The 22,013-nt window shown below is 47.0% G+C and overlaps 1 protein-coding gene across 11 annotated transcripts in view; it reads left to right on the top strand.

The window, feature by feature from the left end:
- Window positions 1–22,013, top strand: part of LOC100121596 (CUGBP Elav-like family member 4) — a 566,446-nt gene that overhangs the window by 491,563 nt on the left and 52,870 nt on the right. For 8 of the 11 annotated variants that reach the window (XM_032596161.1, XM_032596164.1, XM_008218124.4 and 5 more), the window contains one exon: window positions 14,858–14,906. In XM_032596161.1, the coding sequence (XP_032452052.1) occupies window positions 14,858–14,906 (49 nt within the window). Of the gene's footprint in view, window positions 1–9,017; window positions 9,364–14,857; window positions 14,907–22,013 lie in introns of those variants that run through there. The other 3 variants (XM_032596166.1, XM_032596165.1, XM_008218123.4) reach the window with 2 other exon arrangements.

Genomic DNA, 22,013 nt, shown 5'->3' with positions numbered 1-22,013 from the left:
CGCTAGCACCTCGTCGTATTATGCGCGTATACGCATACATCCCAAGAAGCACGAACTCGTACCCCTGCGCGCATTTTTCGCCGCTTTCATGCAGGATGCATCAGGTCCCTTTTCACTCTCGCAGCACACGTATATACGTGCCGAGCGCTTGATGAATGCAGGCTTAGGAGATCCCTGCAGTCAAGGATCACGCTTTCTCTCGCTCTACTCTCTGCTCTTGCGTGTGTGATAGATACTGCTTTGAACCGACACCATTTGTATTCCGTTCAATAAACATAGTCGGACTTGTCGGCTCGAGCTGTTTTTGGGGCAATCTTTTACTCCTTTCTTTCGACGGATGAGTTTTGCGTGATATGGAAAAATACATACAATTTTTGTGACATATTTTATGCAATATATTGTACGGATGGACGATGTCGGTTTTGTCGGGAATATTTTTAGAAAAAATGTATCCTGTTGTTGCTAGATGAAAGAAGAGTTTTTCAATGGGAAATTTAACGATGAGTATGTCACGTAGAAATGTACGAACAGGATAAATCATTGGACTTTATACTACCTGTTTTTGATTTCTCGTATAAAACGCTGAGAAAATAATCTCACGAAGAAAAAAACGTTAAAATGATCCGAATTCCCAAAAATTAGATCTCCGAAAAACTGTCGGGTTTCCCTCCGCCAACCGGAGGCTGTGTACAGCTTTCTCTCTCCCCTGGACATTCATCGCTAGCACCTCGTCGTATTATGCGCGTATACGCATACATCCCAAGAAGCACGAACTCGTACCCCTGCGCGCATTAATTCGCCGTCGCCGGTAAAGTGCTCGTCTGGGACGACGCAAGCCTATTGTGCTATACACTCGCCATATGCCGCTCGACACGCGATGTGTTTTGTATGTGTGTGTGTGTGTGTATACGCGCGTGCAGTTATGGATTTTCTCGCGCTGATGGGAAATTTTTCGAGGCCTGCCTTATGCTCCGCGAAGAGGCCTTTTGATCGGACCCGCTTTAATTTTACTGTCTCTGGGATATACGTTATTGTACTTACTTATCAAATTAAGTAGACTCGGCATAATCGAGAGCCGCGATGAGCAAGGCTAAATAAATGTGCATAAGGAGTGTAGAGGATGGGGAAAAATTGAGAAGCTCGGCAGCAATGTATTCATTATGAATATTGATGTACCGCGAGCGAGAAGTTCGAGTGACTCTCGGCCATCGAATATTCATCGGTCGGCTTTACAAGATCGATGTAATGCCGCAGAGTCTAATTAAAAGTGAATCAAGAGACAATCCTTGTACAAATGAAATTCAGATATCCGTTTCTACGAGATACGCCTTCCGATTCGCTTTAAATTATACACTTTACCCGTGTATTATGAATTTCATTAAAGCCGTCTCGCCTCGTCAGTCGTTCCGTTTTGAGGCCAGCCCAAAACATCGCAACGCGACAAGTGTGTATATCAGTGCCGAAAAGCACAGTAATTGCGAAAAAAGAAAGAAAAACCCGGCCGCGCAAAGCGGAAGCTCGAAAAAAAAACAGGAGCCACCTATATATACACATCCCCAAACGTGCGCGACAAAGGGCCTTTTCGACGCGATTCGATTTTTCCAATCAGCGCGAGCTGCGCGACAAAGGGGCGCGACGATCCGCAATTCCGCGTGCGCGTGTCGAATTTCGAGCCTCCTTTTTTTTCGCGGCGCGATACCTATACTCAGAGAGAAAGAGGGCTCTACACTGCAGCGCCGGCCGAGATATCGTGTAACGTAATGAAGTTTCGCGAGTTCTTTTTTCCCGACGCCGCTGCTTGCAGAGTCGGAGTTGCTCGAGAGTGGGAGTATTGTTACCTCGGTGGATTGGGTTTGCCGCGAGTTCTTTTTTGCGACGCTGAGGGTTTTAAGGTTTTTGAGCTCCTTTTTCGGCTGCAGGTGTGTTATTTTCGGTGTGCGCTGCGCTGGTTTGCGATTGAACGAGGCTTTGATTGTTAAATTATTGAAAATTCCATATTTCACCTGCTATAACGATTTCTCCTTTTGTTTGTTTCAGGTAAGAAAGTTAACCAAGCCTACTGTCGGCCCATCCACTCCTTCGTTCAAACAAGTAAAATATTGAATAAGTCGCACGACAATAATAACGTTTGTTCTCCCAAAAGTAAGCTTGTCCTCCCGTAATTCCAGCCCTCAATATTACTGCTACACCCGCTCTACAAACAGTCCGAATGTCAGTCCAGCACGAGATACATAATTCTCTTGTTTTGTCTCGGCCAACACTTTCGATGTAATCACATTTTTGCTCCACTTGAATAAGTCATGCTCCTCTTCTTGAAAAACCGCGAATATAAGACACGACGACAGCCAAACGAGCAAACACATGCTCGCGTGCCGCGCGAGAATATAAACGCGGAGGTGTATACCTATACGTATAACGCTCGGCGGTAGTCACTCCCATCTGTTGCATTCGTTCGCGCGCGCTGCCGCTTTTGTTGTGCGCGCACCGTGTGCTATGCGTTCGCTCGTATACGTTTTCTATTTGCTATACCGTTTTTATAACCTTTTACACAATTTTTTTATCTTATATTTTCATGGAGCTTTTACTAGCTCATTTTCGTACAAATATGCCACCGAAACAGCAGTAGAAAAAAAAGAAACAATTAATCCGGGTAATCTCACCGCAGCTAGAAAATCATATTTCACCGGTCCGTTTCCGCAATAACCATCGCGATTCGATCGATCGCGGCCAAGATAGGCAGCAGTGGCAGCGGCGGCGTTAATTTATCGTCGAGCCGCTCGCGCCAAGGGCTCGTGTAAGTGACAGCCGGAAAGGAGGCATTGTCGAGGCGCGAAAGAGACGAAGAGGACGGCTCTGTATACAACCCACCCACACACGTACGCACAGCCCGAGATTTAGGTGTTTTGAAATTACCGCTCTATTTCAGCGGGAAAATTTTATATATCCTTAATTTTTTTTCATTAACCGAAATATCGCGCGCACCTATCCACAATTAATATCCGCAGCTTGAAATATACAAGCGAGACGTACGCGGGGGACGTTGATAAAAACAAAGGGGCGCGAAGACGCGGGGGCGAGATACGAGCTGCCATTGTGCGCGCCTAAGCGTCGTCGTCGTCGGGCTTACATAATTCCATTATTTATTGGCAATCTTCCGGAGCCGCCACCGCCGGAGAATGAAATAAGAGGAGAGAGGCCGACCGACGCGACTTAGGGTAATTAATTTACTCCCGCGCGCGGCGGCCTCGTCGCGGGGAAAATCATTTTCGCGCTCGATATCTAGATTTATTCGGGCCGACGCTGCTGCTGTTGCTGCTGTTTTTTATTTTATTTTCCTTTTTTTCTCAGGGGGAGCCAAGAGCAAGCTTGAGTTATTGCCGATTATCGTGAATAATTATTCGTCTGCGGCCGCGGAGCTGAGATTTATCGGCTGGTTTGCATTGCAAATTTCTCGGCGGCTGCTCTCCCATTTTATATATAAGTGTGTAATTGAATCTTGCGAGTTCTCGGTATTTACCGCAATTTGGAGTAAAAATATTCCTCGTTATAACGTAACACGTCGTCGAGTCGTCCTACGTATGCGGCCGGATGGACCATCTGCCATAAGCGCTGGCCCCAAGCGGATTCTGTTAGCCGGGAAAAATCATCGAAACTTAACTCTCCGCACGATGAGCGCAGAGAGCTCCCTGTATATACACACTGTGATGTGCACATGCACAGTAGCTCTCACTCTCTCTCTCTCTCTCTCTCTCTCTCTCTCTCTCTCTCTCTCTCTCTCTCTCTCTCTCTCTCGTATACTCAACAGTGCAATGCCCCCGAGGAGCATAGTACATCCCCCACCCCTCAACATATTTCTCTCTCTCTCTCTCTCTCTCTCTCTCTCTCTCTCCAGCTGTACACCGCTGCACACTACTAGCGCACGTATTATACACGGCGTTTTTCCGATCTCCCCCGGCTGCGGTACTAGCTATACTACAAGGGGCTACTCGTTCCGTGAAATCATACGCGCAATATCCCGCTCTGGAAAATCGATCGGCCTCAGATCGATCGGGGTGAATATTTTAGGCGCTGTGTACGTATGCCCGCGCGGCGCACGTCGCACATTGATATATTCTATATGCATGGGCTGAGATGGTCTCGCTATTAATATACGCAGTTCTTAAATAACGTATCAGAATTGTTCCACATACTCGGAAACGTAATGTACGAAAATTCAGCTACTTACAGCGATAGCGAGCGATAGAGTCATTACCGCAGCGCGTCTATTATTATGAATATTCATATAAATTCCCGCTCTCGCGGCAGTTCGTACGACATAATAAATTCAGAAAGCTAGCGGTTGACTCCGAGGTAAAAAGGAGAGGAATGTACGCATACGCCTCGTATAGTATACTAGTATACCTATAGTAGTACTGGCAATCCATCAGAGGTCAACGTCCGAAGAGCGCTGCGCGTATACTGCACCTGGTCTCTCCCTTGCGCCGCTTTTCCGACCCCACGCGGATAAATGATCGCTGCAGGCACTTCCCTCTCCATCTCGTGTAACGAATTTTTCCGTTCGAGCTTGTATACGCGGCTGTAGGTGCGGTACACACAGAGGAGATCTTTTCCCTCAGCGTGTGTGTGTGTGCGCGCTCGGCTTATAACGGCTTGAGCAGCTGATGTGCAGTGTTGCGTTGCACTGCGGGCTGTTTAATCTAGATGCCGACGATTGTTGTGCATTGCGTAAGGTCGTAATCGAGCCTATAGCTGTTATTGTTGTGTTTCGTAAGAATATTTATAACGAGTATACACGCGACAATAATGATGGTGATATAATAGCATTCGAAACTCGCGTCTAATTCCGCAAACCAGCCGCACACATCATCCCCATTACCACCGACGCGTGTATTTTATTACAAACTACCACTCGTCGTCGGACACGATAATCCGGGAGAAATTAATTAGCTCCGATGCGCTTGCGTGTAACGCGTCCGCGAACATATAACAAAGCCGCGGCCCGTAATCATTTGTTGTATATATTTCAAAAAACGCCGATTCCGGCTGCTCGCCAAGGCAATATCGCGTAATTCCCGATTAATTAACAATTTGCCGCAAATATGACTGCGGCGTTAAAACGCCTATGCGGTATACTCCGGGGGCTTCGCTAATTTTTGTTAAATCGGCCGAGCGAAAGAATACAGCGAGGTGTGCTTGTGTATATAGATATAGGCTTCGGATTCAAATTACCATTAAATTACAATTTCACGTAACACACAGCTGGATCGATACGTTACGCTTCGAACTGCCTATTGTCTGCGTGGAAATTGCTGGGGGTGGATGTAATGCATCGCTCCTGCAGTTTAGTACGTGCATGTACGCGAGGTTAAGTGTATTTATTGAAAAGAGCGTGATATTTAAATCGAATGTGATCACGGTTCTCACTTGATTTACAAAAATTGACAGTAAGAAAAATTCGCTCAACCATCAAGTCAACCGCAACACAAGCTTTTCATCGCAAACACACATACACACACCGACGTACAGTAGCAAACACAAACAGCTGCAGTGTAGAGAAGCCGGGAATCAAAGTTAAAGCGACGCCGCTGTGGTGGTGGGAATGATTACATCGCAAAGCTACGACGGCGGGCTTACATAGCCGTGTAATTGTGTTTCGCGGGGCTCAACCACACTGCGCAACGCTGCTCTCGCTGCCGCTCCAATAGAAATAACAATTAACGAAATTCCGGCGCGTACTGCACCGCTTTACTTTGCCTACTCCTCTGCTCGTCGCGAGGTTACGATTCGGAAATCGCGAGAGCACGTAAGACGTTTATGCTCCGGAATCCAAAAGCTTTCGCGGGTGGATTCTTTTGTATGGAATTCGTGCGCTGAGTTTCTGTGTGTGTGTGTGTGCGGGGCTGGAATGAGATTTCGGCTGAATTTTCGCGGTGATTATACGCGCGCCGCGGTGCGCAGATCGCAAATTCATAATCGAATTTTAACGAAATTCGGCTGAGTTATTCCTTTTTGGATGCGAGTATATACGGAAGAATTCGAATCATGTTTCCGCCGCCGATGAAAATAATAAACGCGGCGAGGATTCTGCTGCACTCGCGGAGACTTCAATGCCCTGTGTGCATTTTTGCCACGCGCTCGAGCACCAGTTGCGCCGCGACGAGTTTTTACCGGGCGATGTATGGTAGTTTGGCGTTAAGGATCGCCGAAAATTGCGGAAATCCGAGACGCCAGCTCCTGTCGATCACTTGCGAGACGTTTCATTTCCAGAAGAAAATTACTCGGTTTATCTGATGACTGACGCCTGTGATAACGCAGAGCGTTGAGTGTGTGGGAATTGAAATGAGTAGGAGGAGAGCTGTCGTATTGCGTATAACGATATCGTATACGTAATCTGCGGATGTATAATACATGTTCGGCTTGTGGGCTTCTCTTGAGTTTGTAAATATGTAGCGGTTCCGGCGGGAAATCGAGGTCGCTGTGACGAGGAGGAAAAAAGCCGATCGACTGAAAAATACATGGGGGCACAGTGGACCAGCTGCGCGTCACGATGAAAAAATGACAGACGTCTTGTCCATCTGAATAATCGATCGATTTTGATACTCGAAAAATTGAATTTCCGACGAGAAAACAAGGGATGATCGAAATTCGCTCGTATAAATCAGCCCGAAATTCCGCGTAATTACTCGGGGAGAAGCGAAACTCCTGGAGAAGCATCTTATACTTACTCTCCGGACTTTTCATGTAAGTATAATATCAACTCGAAGTCGTGTGCCGCGCAGAAGCGACGGCTCCTCTCCTCGACAAACTTCTTCGACACATTCTCATGAAATTACAATGAAGTTCGAACCGGCCCGCACGCGTTCATATATGAAAAAGTTACAAGCGAGATTTATTTACGCGCGAGGAAAGAGAAAAAAGACAAAAGAGCTGGGGGGGGGGGGGTTGTGGAATCGAAGGACGTATGGGGTGAAGAAATCGGAAGAAACTTCGACGCCCTCGGCTACATTGCGTGAGTGTATATGGATTCATATGTGCAAGAGAAAGAGCCGCCGGGGGTGTAATGTATGCGAAGAAGAGAGGATGTAGCGCAAGTTTGCCGCGTGTGACTACTCGGAATTTAGGTACACTTCGGACGTGCTTCGCATCTTTTTTCGTTCAAATTTTCCGCGCACCAATCGTTCCAGCATCTTCTCGCTATATGAAGTTATACTCTTTCAAAAACACAACTAATTTTCACACTTCCGATAGTCGGAAAACCCCAAGATATCCGTCCTCTCTCTCTTCTCCCGAAAACCACCCGACCCTTGGCCAAAAATCCATCTCGTCCTGCTTTCTCTCTCCGCTTCTCTCTCTCTCTCTCTCTCTCTCTCTCTCTCTCTCTCTCTCTCTCTCTCTCTCTCTCTCTCTCTCTCTCTCTCTCTCTCTCTCTCTCTCTCGCTCTCTTATCAACGCAGAGCCCGCAAGTTGAGTTTCGTCCCCTCTCGGCAAAGCGCGGCACCCCGGATCGGAAGCTCAAAAACTCGCAGGGGACCCCGGCGAGAGAATATATAAGCCGAGGGTCGACCTTTTCCTTCTCTCACTTTCCTTCTCTCTCTCTCTCTCTCTCTCTCTCTCTCTCTCTCGGAGTGTATATATATATATATATATATATATATATATATATATATATATATATATATATATATATATATATATATATATATAGCCGAGAGCGCGTGTGTCAGAAGCAAATCCGCCTCTGACCGAGAAGGGCAAGCGAGCGGAATCGATATTATCGACACGGGCGCGTCTCTGCGCACGATATAATGTTGAGGAGAAAGAGAGAGAGAGAGAGAGAGAGAGAGAGAGAGAGAGAGAGCCAGTGAGAAAAATCTCCCTGGATGCCGGCTGTCTTTGCCGCCGCCGCTGCGTGTATTTTCATAATTCAGAGGGAGATGGAGAGGTGCAGTGTGTGCGATGTTTGCGCTGGAGCGGCTGCTGCTGCGAGTGTATTGGACGTGTTGGATAATATTACGTGTATACTTGTTTGTTGAGAACTCTGATGAGAAATCACTGCACATATAGCCTTGTTTTTGTTCGGAGAAGCTCGCGCGAGCTTTCGCGAATTTCAAGAGCTCGTATTGGATAGGGCATTTATGTTTCCCGAAGCGAATCTCGTGAATATTAAACGCATGATATAATAGCAGCTCCGATATCAATTATTGCGAAAGCACGAGTAGGGGGAATAGAGAAAAAAACTCGTCGAACTTTAACCATGAAGCTTGCACTTTTCCAGCTACGCTCATCGATAACAACTGCCGCCGTCGCTGACAACAATAAACTATAAACGAGTATAGGGGGACATTCACCTTGCGCTGCGGGGAATAATAAAACATAGCCGCGCGCGACGACGGCGACGACCTTCGAAAGCTCGCGAGCGCGTGAATAATAAAAGCTATACTTCTGCATCGTAACAACAATATTTCCCACCGATGCTCCGAAGCTCATATCACCCCCGAACGTTAATACAACGCCGCTCGCTCTTTCCCGACGAGAGAAACAAACGGGGCTCGAAAAGGAGAGGGTTATGCGCGCACACTTTCGCCATTAGTCGACCCAGTTTCACCCCCCGTATATAAAAACCAGCATCGCCGGAGCTTCCCTTCTTCTCTCGCACACCAACACACACCAGTATAAGAGACACACGAAGAAAATTCCCGGCCATTCCGTAAAGCTCGCGCCAGTAGTAGGAGAAGCGAAGGAGCAGAAGAGAAAAAAAATCAGCAGTACACAGCTCTCTCCACACGGCAGCAGCACGCGCCACCCTCCGTATATAGAAAGCAGACGAAAAACGGGGGTCGCTCGCGCGCGAGGGTGCGTAAGCTCGTCCCCCTCTCCACGCGCCTGTGTATACGCTCGGGGAGGGGCAGCCGACTACGCACATTTGCGCGCGCGCGCGAGCGAGAGAGAGAGAGAGAGAGCACCCTTTGAGCGGTAGAGTGCGTGGGGAGAGGGTGCGTGAGGCCTGGGCTGTGATCAGTCGCGGACGAGCTGCGTGTCGGGCTGCTTCTCTCCTTCTCTCTTCTCCTCGTCGTTTTTGTTGTACACAGTAGCGAGAGAGAGAAAGACAGGGACACGTAGCGGCGTTGCGTTTTACCAATCGTTATATATTATAATATATATAGCGTGTAATACAGTGTGTGGTGTGTCGAGGCTGTGATTTATTTTCTCTTGTGCGTGCCAGAGGCGAGAGGAGTATTGCACATCTCTATATCATATATTGTTCTTGTATAAGGACGAGTGCGAGAGCTCTGCGTCGTTGGCTGGTAACAAATGGTGCATATCATAGAAGTGATACCGTCGCGTCGGAACGACTTTTCCATGGTGAGTTATTCCTTATGTCGTTCACGATCCTGTCCCTATATTCGAGCGCATGCGTGAGCCGTAGAATAATCGAGCACGGCCGAAAGCGAATAAAAATTGAAAGAAACTTTCATATGCGTGGGAGTACCGCGCGCGCACTGCGTTGAAATCACTGCATGTGTGTGTACGTGTGTAGGAGCGCGATTTCTAAATTTAAACTTCGCGCTGCAGACGATTTCGATCCCTGTACATATGCTCGTATTCCGAGAATGATGTAAGCGTTTATAATTTACGTTTCTTCCGATAGAGGCGTCGGGCGCAAAAACAACTAGCAGCAGCGTGTTCAACTCCGAATTTCAGGGCGAAGATAGCACCCGCGAAAAAAAGGAAGAATAAAGCGACGAATAAATCAACGGAAGAAAACGAAATCCCTCGCGCCATCTGACCCGGTTTCCTTCATCCTCAAACCATCGCGGCTCTTTTCCCGCAGCCTCGCGTCGCGTATACTCTCGCGCGCTGCCGAAGAAAGGAAAGCCGCCGCCAAGGCTGCTGGGAGCCTTCTTCTTTCTTTCCTTCTTTTTTTTTCTGTTTTCCGACAGCAGTCTCTCCTTGGCTCTCTCGCGTATTTGCAATTTAAATTTTTCGATTTCCCGGCGACGCTCGCGCTTTTTTATACAACATACGTACGTGCGTATGTGTGTGTGCGCGCCAGTCTCGTGCGAATGACCCTATGCGATGATCCGAGAGTTAAGGGGGAGGGGGCGAATTTAATTTGGCCGGGGGACGCGAGGGGTGGTTTTTGTCGAGGGTCGTCGTCGTCGCCAGCTATACACACGATAAGGGGCTACGGTCATTTTCTGGCGGTGTGTGATTTGCATTGCTTCGAGTACAATGCGCTCGTGGAAAAATAATATAAGCAAGAGATCTCTGCTTATGAAGTTTTCGTAAAAATTCATCATCGCAGTCATTCGTCTTCTCGCAGCGCGAGACTCGACCACCTGGGGAAAAAACACGCAGCGCGCGGCATATCCGATTCCTCTCCTCGTTTCCCTCTCGCTCGCTGTGTTTTGACAAGAGCCGCGAGTTAACACAGGTCCCGCGCACGTGCTGCCGAAAATAGCCCCGGCGTTACGTACATATTTATAATACGCGCGAACGCGCGCGGATCTTTACGAGCCGACATCAGAATTTCCGGAGCCGCGTCTCGTAGAGCTGCTGTCACGATATATAGTCGAGCCAGAAAAAAGTATCTCGCGGTAATATTAATGAGCGTGTACTGTACGTATAGGAGAACGAAACTGACCAAGCAAGGTCGGCGGTGGAAACAGCTGCTCGCGTGCGCGCGGTTAGTCACAGCCGCGTGACGATGACTTCCATTTGCGTCTGCACTCGACTGTGTGTGTATGGTGTATGTGTGTGTGTATGTGTGTATACACGCGAGAGCATGTGGTCGAAAGGGGTGAACCCTGCTAGTCTCTGTCTCTCTCTCTCTCTCTCTCTCTCTCTCTCTCTCTCTCTCTCTCTCTCTCTCTCTCTTTCTATCTCTCTCTCTGTATAGGCTCTAGTTTGGGTATGACAAATATACATTTCGTTTTTGAAGATATTGTACCATACGGAACCTGCTTTTTATACTGCGAATGAATTTCTATACGTCGTTTTTAATTCGACGAAGTGAGATCAAAGGCGCTGTTCTAACGAACACGTGTAATTTGATCTTATCACGGGGTGGACTGTGCGCTTCAATGGGATCTCGGGGTATTACCGAATCGCTGTATGCGGGACGAAAGGGTGAATACGCTGGGAGGCGACTTTACGTGTAGGCGGAGATAAGGATCGACCGAGTTCCTTACTTTATATGGGGTAGTAATTAGAGACTGGCTGCGTACAAGCATCGAATCCCATTAAAAGTGGCTAATAGACTTTGAAAATTGAAAAGAAAGAGAAGAAGCCCCCGGGGAACCTGACCGTCACACGCGCTTATCTTCTATTCGGATCTCCGTATTATAAGATATGTACAGACCGATGCGCTCGACGACCACATGGCTCGGAGGAATTCCGCGTTTGTTTATACTCTCCGCGTCCAGAAATAGAAAACCTCGTCGCGGGTCAACAAAACGCGTCGTCTTCTAATCGTTATCCAATTGCGAGTAATCCTCGTCCGCGTCAGAAATCAATGTTCGCTCTTGGTCTATGACATAGACGTGGTAATCGAATTGTTCCGTAAATTTCTCGCTTCCGGGGATTACAGGAAAAAGTCACCGTCGCCGCATTTGAATACGTATAGGCTATGTACGCGATTCATGAAGAATATCCAGCACCGCAGCAGAGCAGACGTCCCGAGTAAGAGCGATAAAAGTATCGCGCGAATTACGAGCTTGTCCAATCGAATCGAATCGTCAAACTTGAAATGAAAAGCCTCAGGGCTGCAACGGACGACGACGACGACGAATTCGAGCTGAGAGAGAGAGAGAGAGAGAGAGAGAGAGAGAGAGAGAGAGAGACGGCTTGCGATTGGATTCGTCGTCGTCGCTGCTGTACAGCAATCTCGTTTTCGTATTGCGCGCCGGACGATAATGTCGCCTCATTCGGACCTGTCCGGACCTTTTCCATTCGAGAAGTAGCTCGAGTTTTCCTTCTTTTCGCTGCGGGAAATATTACAGAAAATCGATCGGAGAATAAAATCTCGAAAATAAGCAAACTAAATCAGTCGAGCGTTTGCAGCTTCGAATTAAAGCTAGTATAGTATAAGAGAAGCGATAACATTTTTCCCGCAAAGAAAAAATACTCCCCGATATATGCATCCGCCACGTCACTCAGTCACGTCGACGGGAAATCCAAATAATTCCTTCGTCCCCTGCTCCGATATCTCATTATCATCGCGTCAAACGCTCTTCCTCGCGGCTCGACAAAGATTTCCAGATTTCCTTCTCTGTGCTGCATGTGCGCACGAGGCGGGGGAAAAAAAGGCCAACCGCAGCTTTTCCACGCGTCGACACGTCGTATTCGCTAGTGGCATATCTTGACGCTCATCTCGACAGGCGGAGACGTCTGTCGGACGCCTACGCGCTGTGTGTGTACGTGTTTGTCGATGGTATAAAGGGGAATTTTTACGAGAACTCGCGTACTATTTTCATTCGCGAATTTAGCGAATAATACCCATGAAAAAATCTACATTTTTATATGCCTTCGCTCTCGAGTATCGTTACACACGCATACGCGGAACTTTGTAGGTTTATTCATCGAATTAACGCGACGAGGACGCGATGAATTATAATCGTCCAAAAACACAGGGGGAGATCGGAGGCCGATATAATACACAGAGACACATAGTCTAGCTGGCGCGAGAGGTAATTAAAAAAAAAATACGGTAGAGGGCACTATCTGAAATTACACGACACGCGCGAGCTTAGAAACGATAGACGCTGCAAACACACGGCGCCTTTTTATCGAGCATCTCTCTTCATAAACGTATTATATGAAAAGGACGAGAAAAAGGGTCGCAGTAGACACACACCGTGTGGTAATAAGGTCGTACGTCCCTCGCTCCTTCTTTACGAGTCGTATCGTCTTACATCTCGCGACTTGCAGAGAGAGAGAGAGAGAGAGAGAGAGAGAGAGAGAGAGAGAGAGAGAGAGAGAGAGAGAGAGAGAGAACGCGCGCTCGTCGTGGGCCGGCGGAGAGATAATAGAGCTTAATTAATTGCTCGAGCGTCGGGCGAACCGGACGCCTGGGCAAACACATTTGCTTATTGCCATCCTTCTTGACGAGGCGGGCGCGGCGCCGATCGATATAGAAGAGAGCGAGAGACTCGTCGCGTGGTTTTACTGCACACAGCCTGATAGACGACAAGTTTGGTGTGTAAAAAGCGGGAAATTCGAATTTCGATGCTGACACGGCGGATGGAATAAAGTGCTAAATAATCACGATTCGAAAATCCAGTCTCCCTTGCGCGAGAGAAATCATCGCTACGCGATTCGTCCTCATTTTAATAGCCGCCGTGCGACATCGACGTTCGCTTGTATATTGCGCCTCGATTGACTGACTGACTGACTGGGACAATCAGTGGGATACTCGGTCCCTCGAGTTCGGACGCCCGCGCTGACGTTTACGTCGATGATGTCGCAATATTCCCGTCCTCTGGGACATCGGCCGAGTATACACCCACACCCACGCACAGGTGACGATATAGGGGTATACGCCGAATTCAATCAAACGCCCCTTACAAATTTTTTTCTCGTTAAAATCCGATCGAGCACAACAGATTCACGTCCAGTTACTATACGCCCTCGGCTACGTAAAAAAGTGAGATATCACACAGAAGGGAAAGAATACACGAGCGTGTAGGGATAATTCGCGGTATATCTAGTGCGTCGTCGTCGTCGTCGTCGGCTCCCCATGACAACGCTAGCCGCACAACAAACGAGAAGTCCGAGCGGTAAGCGGCTCAAAGTTTAATTTCCTGCGCGACGCGACTGACCCTGCAGGCAGGTACATACTACTGCTGCTGCTGCTACCACTACTATCCCGGAGAATAACTAATGCCGTAATTGCTGGATGAATTTGCGGATAGCGAGCGCGGCCGGCTCTCTTATCCCGAGAGGTATACACACGTGGCGTATGTCTGTATATTCACGTAAGACAGATAATACGCAAGAGTGCGGCTGTGAAAATTGCAGGAGGGGAAGACCGGAGAGGTATATATAGCCTATACGCAGAAGGCTATTATGGCGAGGAGCCGGATGATTGGGATCGAACCGAACGTAATTTTCTCTCCGTATATAATACACGCGGTGGCAATGGATATGGCTCGAGTCGTTCGACGGAATTTCTATGGTGTGGAGATAATTGTTTCGCTGCTCGAATCGTCGGATTTCAGATTACGAGGCTCTGACGCTAGGGGGCGCCTTGTTCCTTTGAATTAATTCAACGGTCGTCGATTTCGAACCCGAGAGAAATGAAATCATCCCAGCGAACATCGATCAGGGAAAAAAGCCCCGGCAGAACTGCCAATCGCGAAGACGGTGTATAGGTATACTCCGGATAAAAAGCGAAGCGATTCGAGAAAAAAGAAGCCGAGGAAAGATCGAGCGAAAGAGGCGGGGAGAACCTAACCTCTCTCTCACTTGTAAGTCGTATGTAGGTCGAGAGGAGGCGCAAGGAAGAGGAGGACGCGCGCAAACGAAAGGAACGTCCCTCGCGTTATGAATCATTCACAAGCTCTTCGAGAGCGCCGGGGCTATATATGGAGCAAAGAAGAAGAGGTAGAGGACCGTTGCGGTCCAGTCCCACCGGGGAAGCGGAAGCTGTTGCTCGAAATTTCCTTAGGCGGATTGCCGAAGGATACTTGTTTCGTGACGAGAGATTTTTCTCCTCTGAATTATTCCTTCGCGATCTGTAGGCCGGGAGATGTTTTTTTAACGCGAAGGTCCCGCGATTCGAATTTAATGATGAAATCGAACGTAACCTAAAAATAGAGCGGAGACTAACCTGTATCTTCTCGTTTTTCTGTTGCAGATGAACCGTCCTATCCAAGTGAAACCGGCGGACAGTGAAAACCGCGGAGGTGAGAACACGTGGTCGATACGCTGAAATACAGCGATAACATAATATTATATACAATGATAAATCCATCATATAACCTATATGAATATTTATACATAATATACACCCATATTCAATACGAGGCTGTGATCGCTGTGGAAGAGTGCGCATAAAGCTCGGCCCATTACAAACATCCAACGGCGGAGTTTACTTGCAGAGCAGGCCTGGCCAGACGACGCACACGACGAGCGCTGCACATTACATATTATAATAATAATCCGCGGTCGGCTGGCGCAGACACGATCGTTCGCATCCCCGGAACGCGGGCTTTTTGAAAATTTCGACTGAAATAGAATTTGAAAAGAAACTCAACGCCAGAGAGGCTCCCGCGCGATCAATACTTATATAAAACCATAGTCGTCGTCGTCGGGGAGATGGAAAGTTCCGTTGTGTGGCTGCAGGGGGAGAAGAAGCAAGCACAAATCGCTCCGCGTCCTAAATAGCGCAGGGCGCGATGAGAGAACTCCCTCGACTACTACTACTACCCCAAATAGTCCTTTCTCTTTCTCTTCTTGTCTCGAGTCGGTATCTCCTCTCTTGCGCTATAGAAGATAACACACACGGCCAAGTCTCGGGGATGAACGATCGTGACTCGCCAGTATTCTCTCGTCCGTAAATAAGTACACGGCAAAAGCACCGCACACACACATACACACACACACACATGAGAGACTACATCACACATACGAGATATATACACTTTTCTTGCAGAAGTACAGAAGCCTGATGGGAGGAGTAGCCGGCCCGTAGCTGCGGCTGTGGCAGCGAAATGCCGCGAGATTGTAGAAATACGAGATACTAGATATCCAGGGGGTGGGTGCACTGGTTAATGAACAGTCGACGTCGTCCTCCTCTATATATACGTACTGCGGCGATTCTTGAACATCTCTCATCCGCGCGTCTATATTGTTCGATATTGACGTACACACAGACATACGTATATATCACGTGTATTGATATATATCTCTGAAACGTCTCGTTAACTGCGCTACTACACTCTGACTCTGTCTCTCGGCCTCATGACGACTGCGTGCTTAGCTCTGGAGGTATGTTTCTAATAGCTGTGTAGTAGCGAAAGCAAAAAAAAAATAACGCAACTTAACAACCCTCTGTTTCTTATTTTTTCTCTCATCCTCCTATATATCTCTCTATAACTTTCTGTCAAATGCGTGTATATATACATATTATATATTACGTGGCACGCTGTATATCTCGATGTGAAGTTACTCTCTCTCTGTAAGTAAAAGTGCACCCTATATCTACTGCTCATTATTATATCGTTATATCTTATATAACATATATGATATATACTATATAATTACTCTGTGCAATGTATTAGCTGTGAGCTTTGGACATTATATTTTTGTTATCATATTAAACCATATATCTCTCTGTGTTAGTACTCATACACGATATGTGCCGCGAGAAGCTATTAACAATGTCGGTGTCGTGAATATAATATATAGTGGCTGTGATATTTTTTCGTGTCAGTGATTTACATAATATACTAAATTGGTCATTCACAAGTGCATTCACCCCCTCGAGTGTATTTATACCTTATATGAAAACTATACAATATATATTTTTTTATAATGCTAAGTTAATCGCAAACGAGGACTACACCGTACATAAATTATGTTACGATGTATACGCACATCGATATGTATACTCATGCGGTCTATACTGTAAATATAGCTGTAAATTGCTATGCGAGAGGCGTATATAACGATGCGACGAGACAAACTATCGAGAGCCTGTATCCGAGGGTACATCGACTGAGATGTGACTTACGAGAGGATATACCCCCCAAAAAACACGTCATATACTCCATTCGCTATACATGATATAACTATATAAATATTATTCAAAATATAAAACTAGAATTAACCCTCGCGGAGCAAAGACAAATCCAATTGGCAAATAGATTATAATCACGAGAGTTTTCCAAATTCAGAATATACTTGTGTACCGATAGACAAAATAAACGCGTCACGATAAATAAGCTCAAAAATAAAAGAAGAATACATAAGAACACGATAAAAGCGCAGGATATGTTTCTTCGTCTCCCGCGCGTTGGCCGTATCGCGCAGCCTTTTTCTCGACACACACACACACAAACACACACGCACACACAGTGACAAACACAAAAGCTGTCCGAGAGCAAAACCGGATAAAGAATCCTCGCACCCGCATCGTTGCGTTATTACCTCCTTCGCTCGCGTCTTCTCGGTATATATCCCTCCTCGGCAAGTAGTGCAGAGGAGAGAGCCGCAGCCGCATCGAGCCCGCATAACTCTTCTCCTCGATATCTCCTCGAGATCGCATTATCCAGAGGCAGATGCCACTTTCTCTCTCTCCCACCACAGCAGGCAATATACAGCAAAGCCGCGTGTGGCGGAGGGTGCAGAAAGCAGGGGGTATAGGGGGGTGGATAGGGGGGGGGGGGTGGAGAGCTCCGTAATTCATATGCTAATCTGGAGGAGATGCCATTGTAATCTCCGGTCCACAAAGCCTTGACGCGAGCGCGCGCGCGGATGCAGGCGGCGGAGTGATCCACCGCCGCTCCTTCTTCGTGTATGCCTATGTAGATGATGTATCCGCAGAGACGTGCTCGCGCGCGTGTACAACTGGGAGAGGGAGAGAGAGAGAGAGAGAGAGAGAGAGAGAGAGAGAGAGAGAGAGAGAGTTCAATCAGTTGAGGGGGTTACCGAACTTGGGCGCGACATTACGTAAAGCGACGAGGCTGCCACTTTGAATCCGCAGACGCTCTCGATTCCATCTAGGATTTGTCCTGCGGAATACCTCGCACCGGTCGGTGGTAGGGATCTGTTATTCTCTGCGACTAAACAATCATCTTTAACGGACTCAGCTCGATCGTGTCTCGCAGAAAAACGTGGGGTCGAGTTTGACGGCGCCGCCATAGGCTGACAGTGCTAAATTACCGTAAGAACTCGGCCGCCGCGCGACAAAAAGCGATCCTCCCACCTTTCAGTCGCAGCTATACACGCGGGTGTGCGACGCAAACCTCTATCTCTCTCTCTCTCTCTCTCTCTCTCTCTCTCTCTCTCTCTCTCTCTCTCTCTCTGATGCCGCGACATCAGCGCAGCGCGGGATCTCATTGTTCGAGACACTGCGCGGAGGAGAAAGAGAGAAAATCGCTTCGCTTTTTCCGAGAGCCATAACGACACTCGGCTTAATTACACCGTTTACGAATCTCCCGCTGCTCTAGCGCGTAATGTCCTATTAGCGGCGCACAAAGGACGGATTGAATTTTAACTGCGCGACGCTTTTTAATCATAATTCACCTCGCGAGGCGTCGTTATCTCGATTATATAATCCGTTGCGGTGTTTTTCGAGTTGGCAATTATTCGAAGCTGTAACCAAGTTCCAGCGGCGTTCTCCAAAAACTTACTCCGAACTGTGAGAGTAGACGCCGCTCGCTAATCAACAGCGACGCAGCAGTCCGAAATTAAAAATTCGCTAAGACCCTTAGATTACTCTCTCTCTCTCTCTCTCTCTCTCTCTCTCTCTCTCTCTCTCTCTCTCTCTCTCTCTCTCTCTCTCTCTCTCTCTCTCTCTCTCTCTCTCTCTCTCTCTCTCTCTCTCTCTCTCTCTCTCTCTCTCTCTCTCTCCGGCAACTCGTCGGTGTATATAGCTCGCAGGTATCCATCCATCCCGGGGATTCATCGAAATCCCCTCGGTATCGAGATCTTCCTTGCGCGCGAAAGACGACTGCACAAACAACTCCCTCGCCGGTATTAACTTCTGCGGAGAGAGAGAGAAGTCCAGGGGTGCGGCTCCAGATTTGAAAAGCCCCCAAGTCGAACAAACTCGCGACACCAAGTGGTAATTCGGCTGGATAACGCTCGGGAGCAAGTAGATAAGTTTCGATCTCTCTCTCTCTCTCTCTCTCGCTCTCCAAAGAAAGCTACGTTGATTATATATATCTATCTCTCGCGGGAAGTCTTCCTCTTGTGATATATCGAGCGTCTGCCGTCGCGTAAACAGAGAAAGTTCTATATGTAGGTTCATCGACGCGTCTTTATCAGCGCTGCGACGCGAAATTTCGAATCTTCTGGTTCGATTAAAAAATTACAAATGGCGAGCAGTGTTCGCTCGTTACTCGGAACATAAGTGAAAGTTTCCACATCCATCTCTTGTACACGCGGCAGCTAAATAAAGGCTCTCTAACAGGCGTCGCCTGCACCGCAGGGAAAAAAAGTCGAGAGGAAGGCATTAAAGTGAATAAGCCCATTTTTTCACCACGACGCGAAAACTCGATCCATTTGGACGTCGGATGCCGTCGCCCGCTGGGATTTGATTTTGAGGCTTCGAAGGAAAGTTTGCCCAACTCCCTGGGCACATAATTTCCCCCGAGGGGTGCGAGCTCTTTCTTATACGTTATAGACGCGCGCGCTTGCCGGACGCGTTAACATTTTTAGCCCAACGACGACAAAGGTCCAATTTCTTCTTCTGTTTTGCTCCGACGGAATGACGCTCAATTAGGAGCCGAGTATTTGAAAATCCAATTTTTTCGAATTATGCAACGATGATTAACACCCTCGGATTCTGATCGAATCCCATACAAACGAGTCTGTCCTGACGAGTTTTGTCGGATCCCTCTTTTCAGTCGCATCTCGATGAGAGCGATTTATGCATCGATTCCGCAGCAGCGCCAGCGGATGGCCAATTATTGCTTTATGCTGATGAACCCCGCTCCTGCCCTCGAGGCTGATTTTTCACTGTCCCTACAGGCTCGACTCGATCGCTTTTGTTTATTGTCGAAAATCGCGAACGAAAGGAGGTTTGACACGAGGAAAAAATGAGAAAAACACACACAAGAGATAAAGGACGCCGCGCGTGCAAACGGAGAGAAATATCCTGCGCACTATATCAATTTATCCTACCTCGCGCGGGGGCGAGCTAAACGAGGCTCGCACACGAGAGAGAGAGAGAGAGAGAGAGAGAGAGAGAGAAAGAGAGAGAGAGAGCTCTGAGCAACGACAACACGGTGTTATACCCAAAGAGAGATGGCCACCACATTGTTATATTGTCATCGTTGCTATTATTACCATCGGTACGAGCTGCTGATGCTCTCTTCTGTACGGCCTCGTTTTATTCACGAAAAGAGATAGTCTTTCTTTTTATAGGCCAAACACACATACACAGTCACACTCAGATAAACACACTCACACAGAGACACGTGCAGAGTTAAAAAAGCATAAGAGCGCGAGCGCGATCGCGCGACAAAAAGAAAAAGAAAACGAAAGAAAGAAAGCAAGAAAGCAGATCAGCTTGGCTGATATACGTTACGAGAGGCCACGCCTACATTCTCTTTGTTTTTCTCTTCTGTATTACAGAGTGCATGATGGACGACGGGAGCGCCAGTGCCATCTTCTGGAAGTAGGAGGCACCGGTGGCGGCCGCTGCGAAGGTAACTTCGACTTCCAGGAGATAGCTAGAGAGTCGCTTCCTATATCAATATCTTACCGTCCCAACACACACACATATGCGAGAGAGAGATAGAGAGAGATAGAGACCACTGTGATACACCCACTCTTTCTCCTATACACCTGCGCGAAACTTTTTTTCTCTCTCTCTCTCCCTCTCGCTCTCTCTCTCTCTCTCTCTCTCTCTCTCTCTCTCTCTCGCCCTTCTGCTCTCCTCGCTAATGTCCCGCGATGGAAAGAACCGAAGAAGACTCTACACCCTCTGCAGCAACTCTCCTCACTCGACATGTTCCTATATATACTCCGTCCTCGACGAGCACCACCGATGATTTGATCAACCGTATAGACTTTTTCCGCTCTCTTTTTATATCACTTCTTTTTGCATATAGAGCTGGCTTCGATTGCCACCTTCTTTTTTTCAAACTTTTATTTTCGACGTTATTAGATTTTATGCAGCCATACATAGATTGCGCCACTAGAGTTTGTTTTTCATTTTTGCCTCGATTTGTGGCTCGGAGTTCCGCAAGTTTTTCACGATCACTTTTTTACGCATAGTGTATACGTATACGTAACTATATTGCGATTAATCATACGTATAGTAGAGCTGCCGTACATATATATCCCGTCCTCTCATCGTTCCCGAGCAAAGAAACGACACGTCACGAACAACACCTTCCCCCAAAATTCAATCATGTCACCACCACCACCCACACCCCGCTCTTTATTATATACAGCTGTGACCATATAGTGGCTCGCTCGTTGAATGTATTGTCTCGTTCGTTGTCGATGTGTTTTTATATTATATATATACCACTTTTGTACATATGTATATCTTTTATATTCTGATTATAATGTGAGTTATATACATATACTATATTATTATTATATACATATACCCTGTCTGTGCCTAGACTCGTGACGTTTTGTTTTTGTTTTTTTTTAAATCAAGTTTTTACGTTAATTATCCCAGCCGATTCTTGTTACGTTCCTCATGACTACAGAGATCCCTCAGACACGATATCACGGCCACACATTAGCACGCCCACACACACACACACACATACACACACGCATACACCAAGTCCTGCACACTAACATCTACTAACACACTGTACATCGTCGTATGATTTTATAAAATTAACCGAATACATAGACGTAATTCTATTATTTATATATTATTATTATCATTATTATTATTATTACTATTATATATTGTGATTATTATTATCCAGTGCAGATATTTCTAAAAAAAGAACAAACAAAAAAAAACTCTCGCTCCAGCTGTATCAAAATTCTCTGCGACGGTTATAAATTATTATACAAAACGAAAAGTCAAAATTTGACGAAAATAAACCAATTGGATTTAAGTGCGAAATTTCGTTCCGAATCACCCAATCAGGCCTAGTTGAGACAAAATTAGCGAGATAAGAGACATTCGTGAACAAAGGGAGAGCCCATAAGTAAATCGCAGCTCTTTCCCGCAGTTGCACGAATAAAAAAACATGAAACACAAAAGCAGCGGAGGTGGCGCCCTCAGACACACCTTCGCGCGCTTTTTCCAAAAAAGAAAGCCATACCAGCGGTATACCAAACCGAAATTAGAAATAACTGCAGTGCAG

The sequence above is a fragment of the Nasonia vitripennis genome, chromosome 1 (genome assembly GCF_009193385.2).
Source record: "Nasonia vitripennis strain AsymCx chromosome 1, Nvit_psr_1.1, whole genome shotgun sequence".
Classification (NCBI taxonomy): domain Eukaryota; kingdom Metazoa; phylum Arthropoda; class Insecta; order Hymenoptera; family Pteromalidae; genus Nasonia; species Nasonia vitripennis.
The sequence above is the reverse complement of the archived record's forward strand: the minus strand, read 5'-3'. Positions and strand labels throughout refer to the sequence as shown.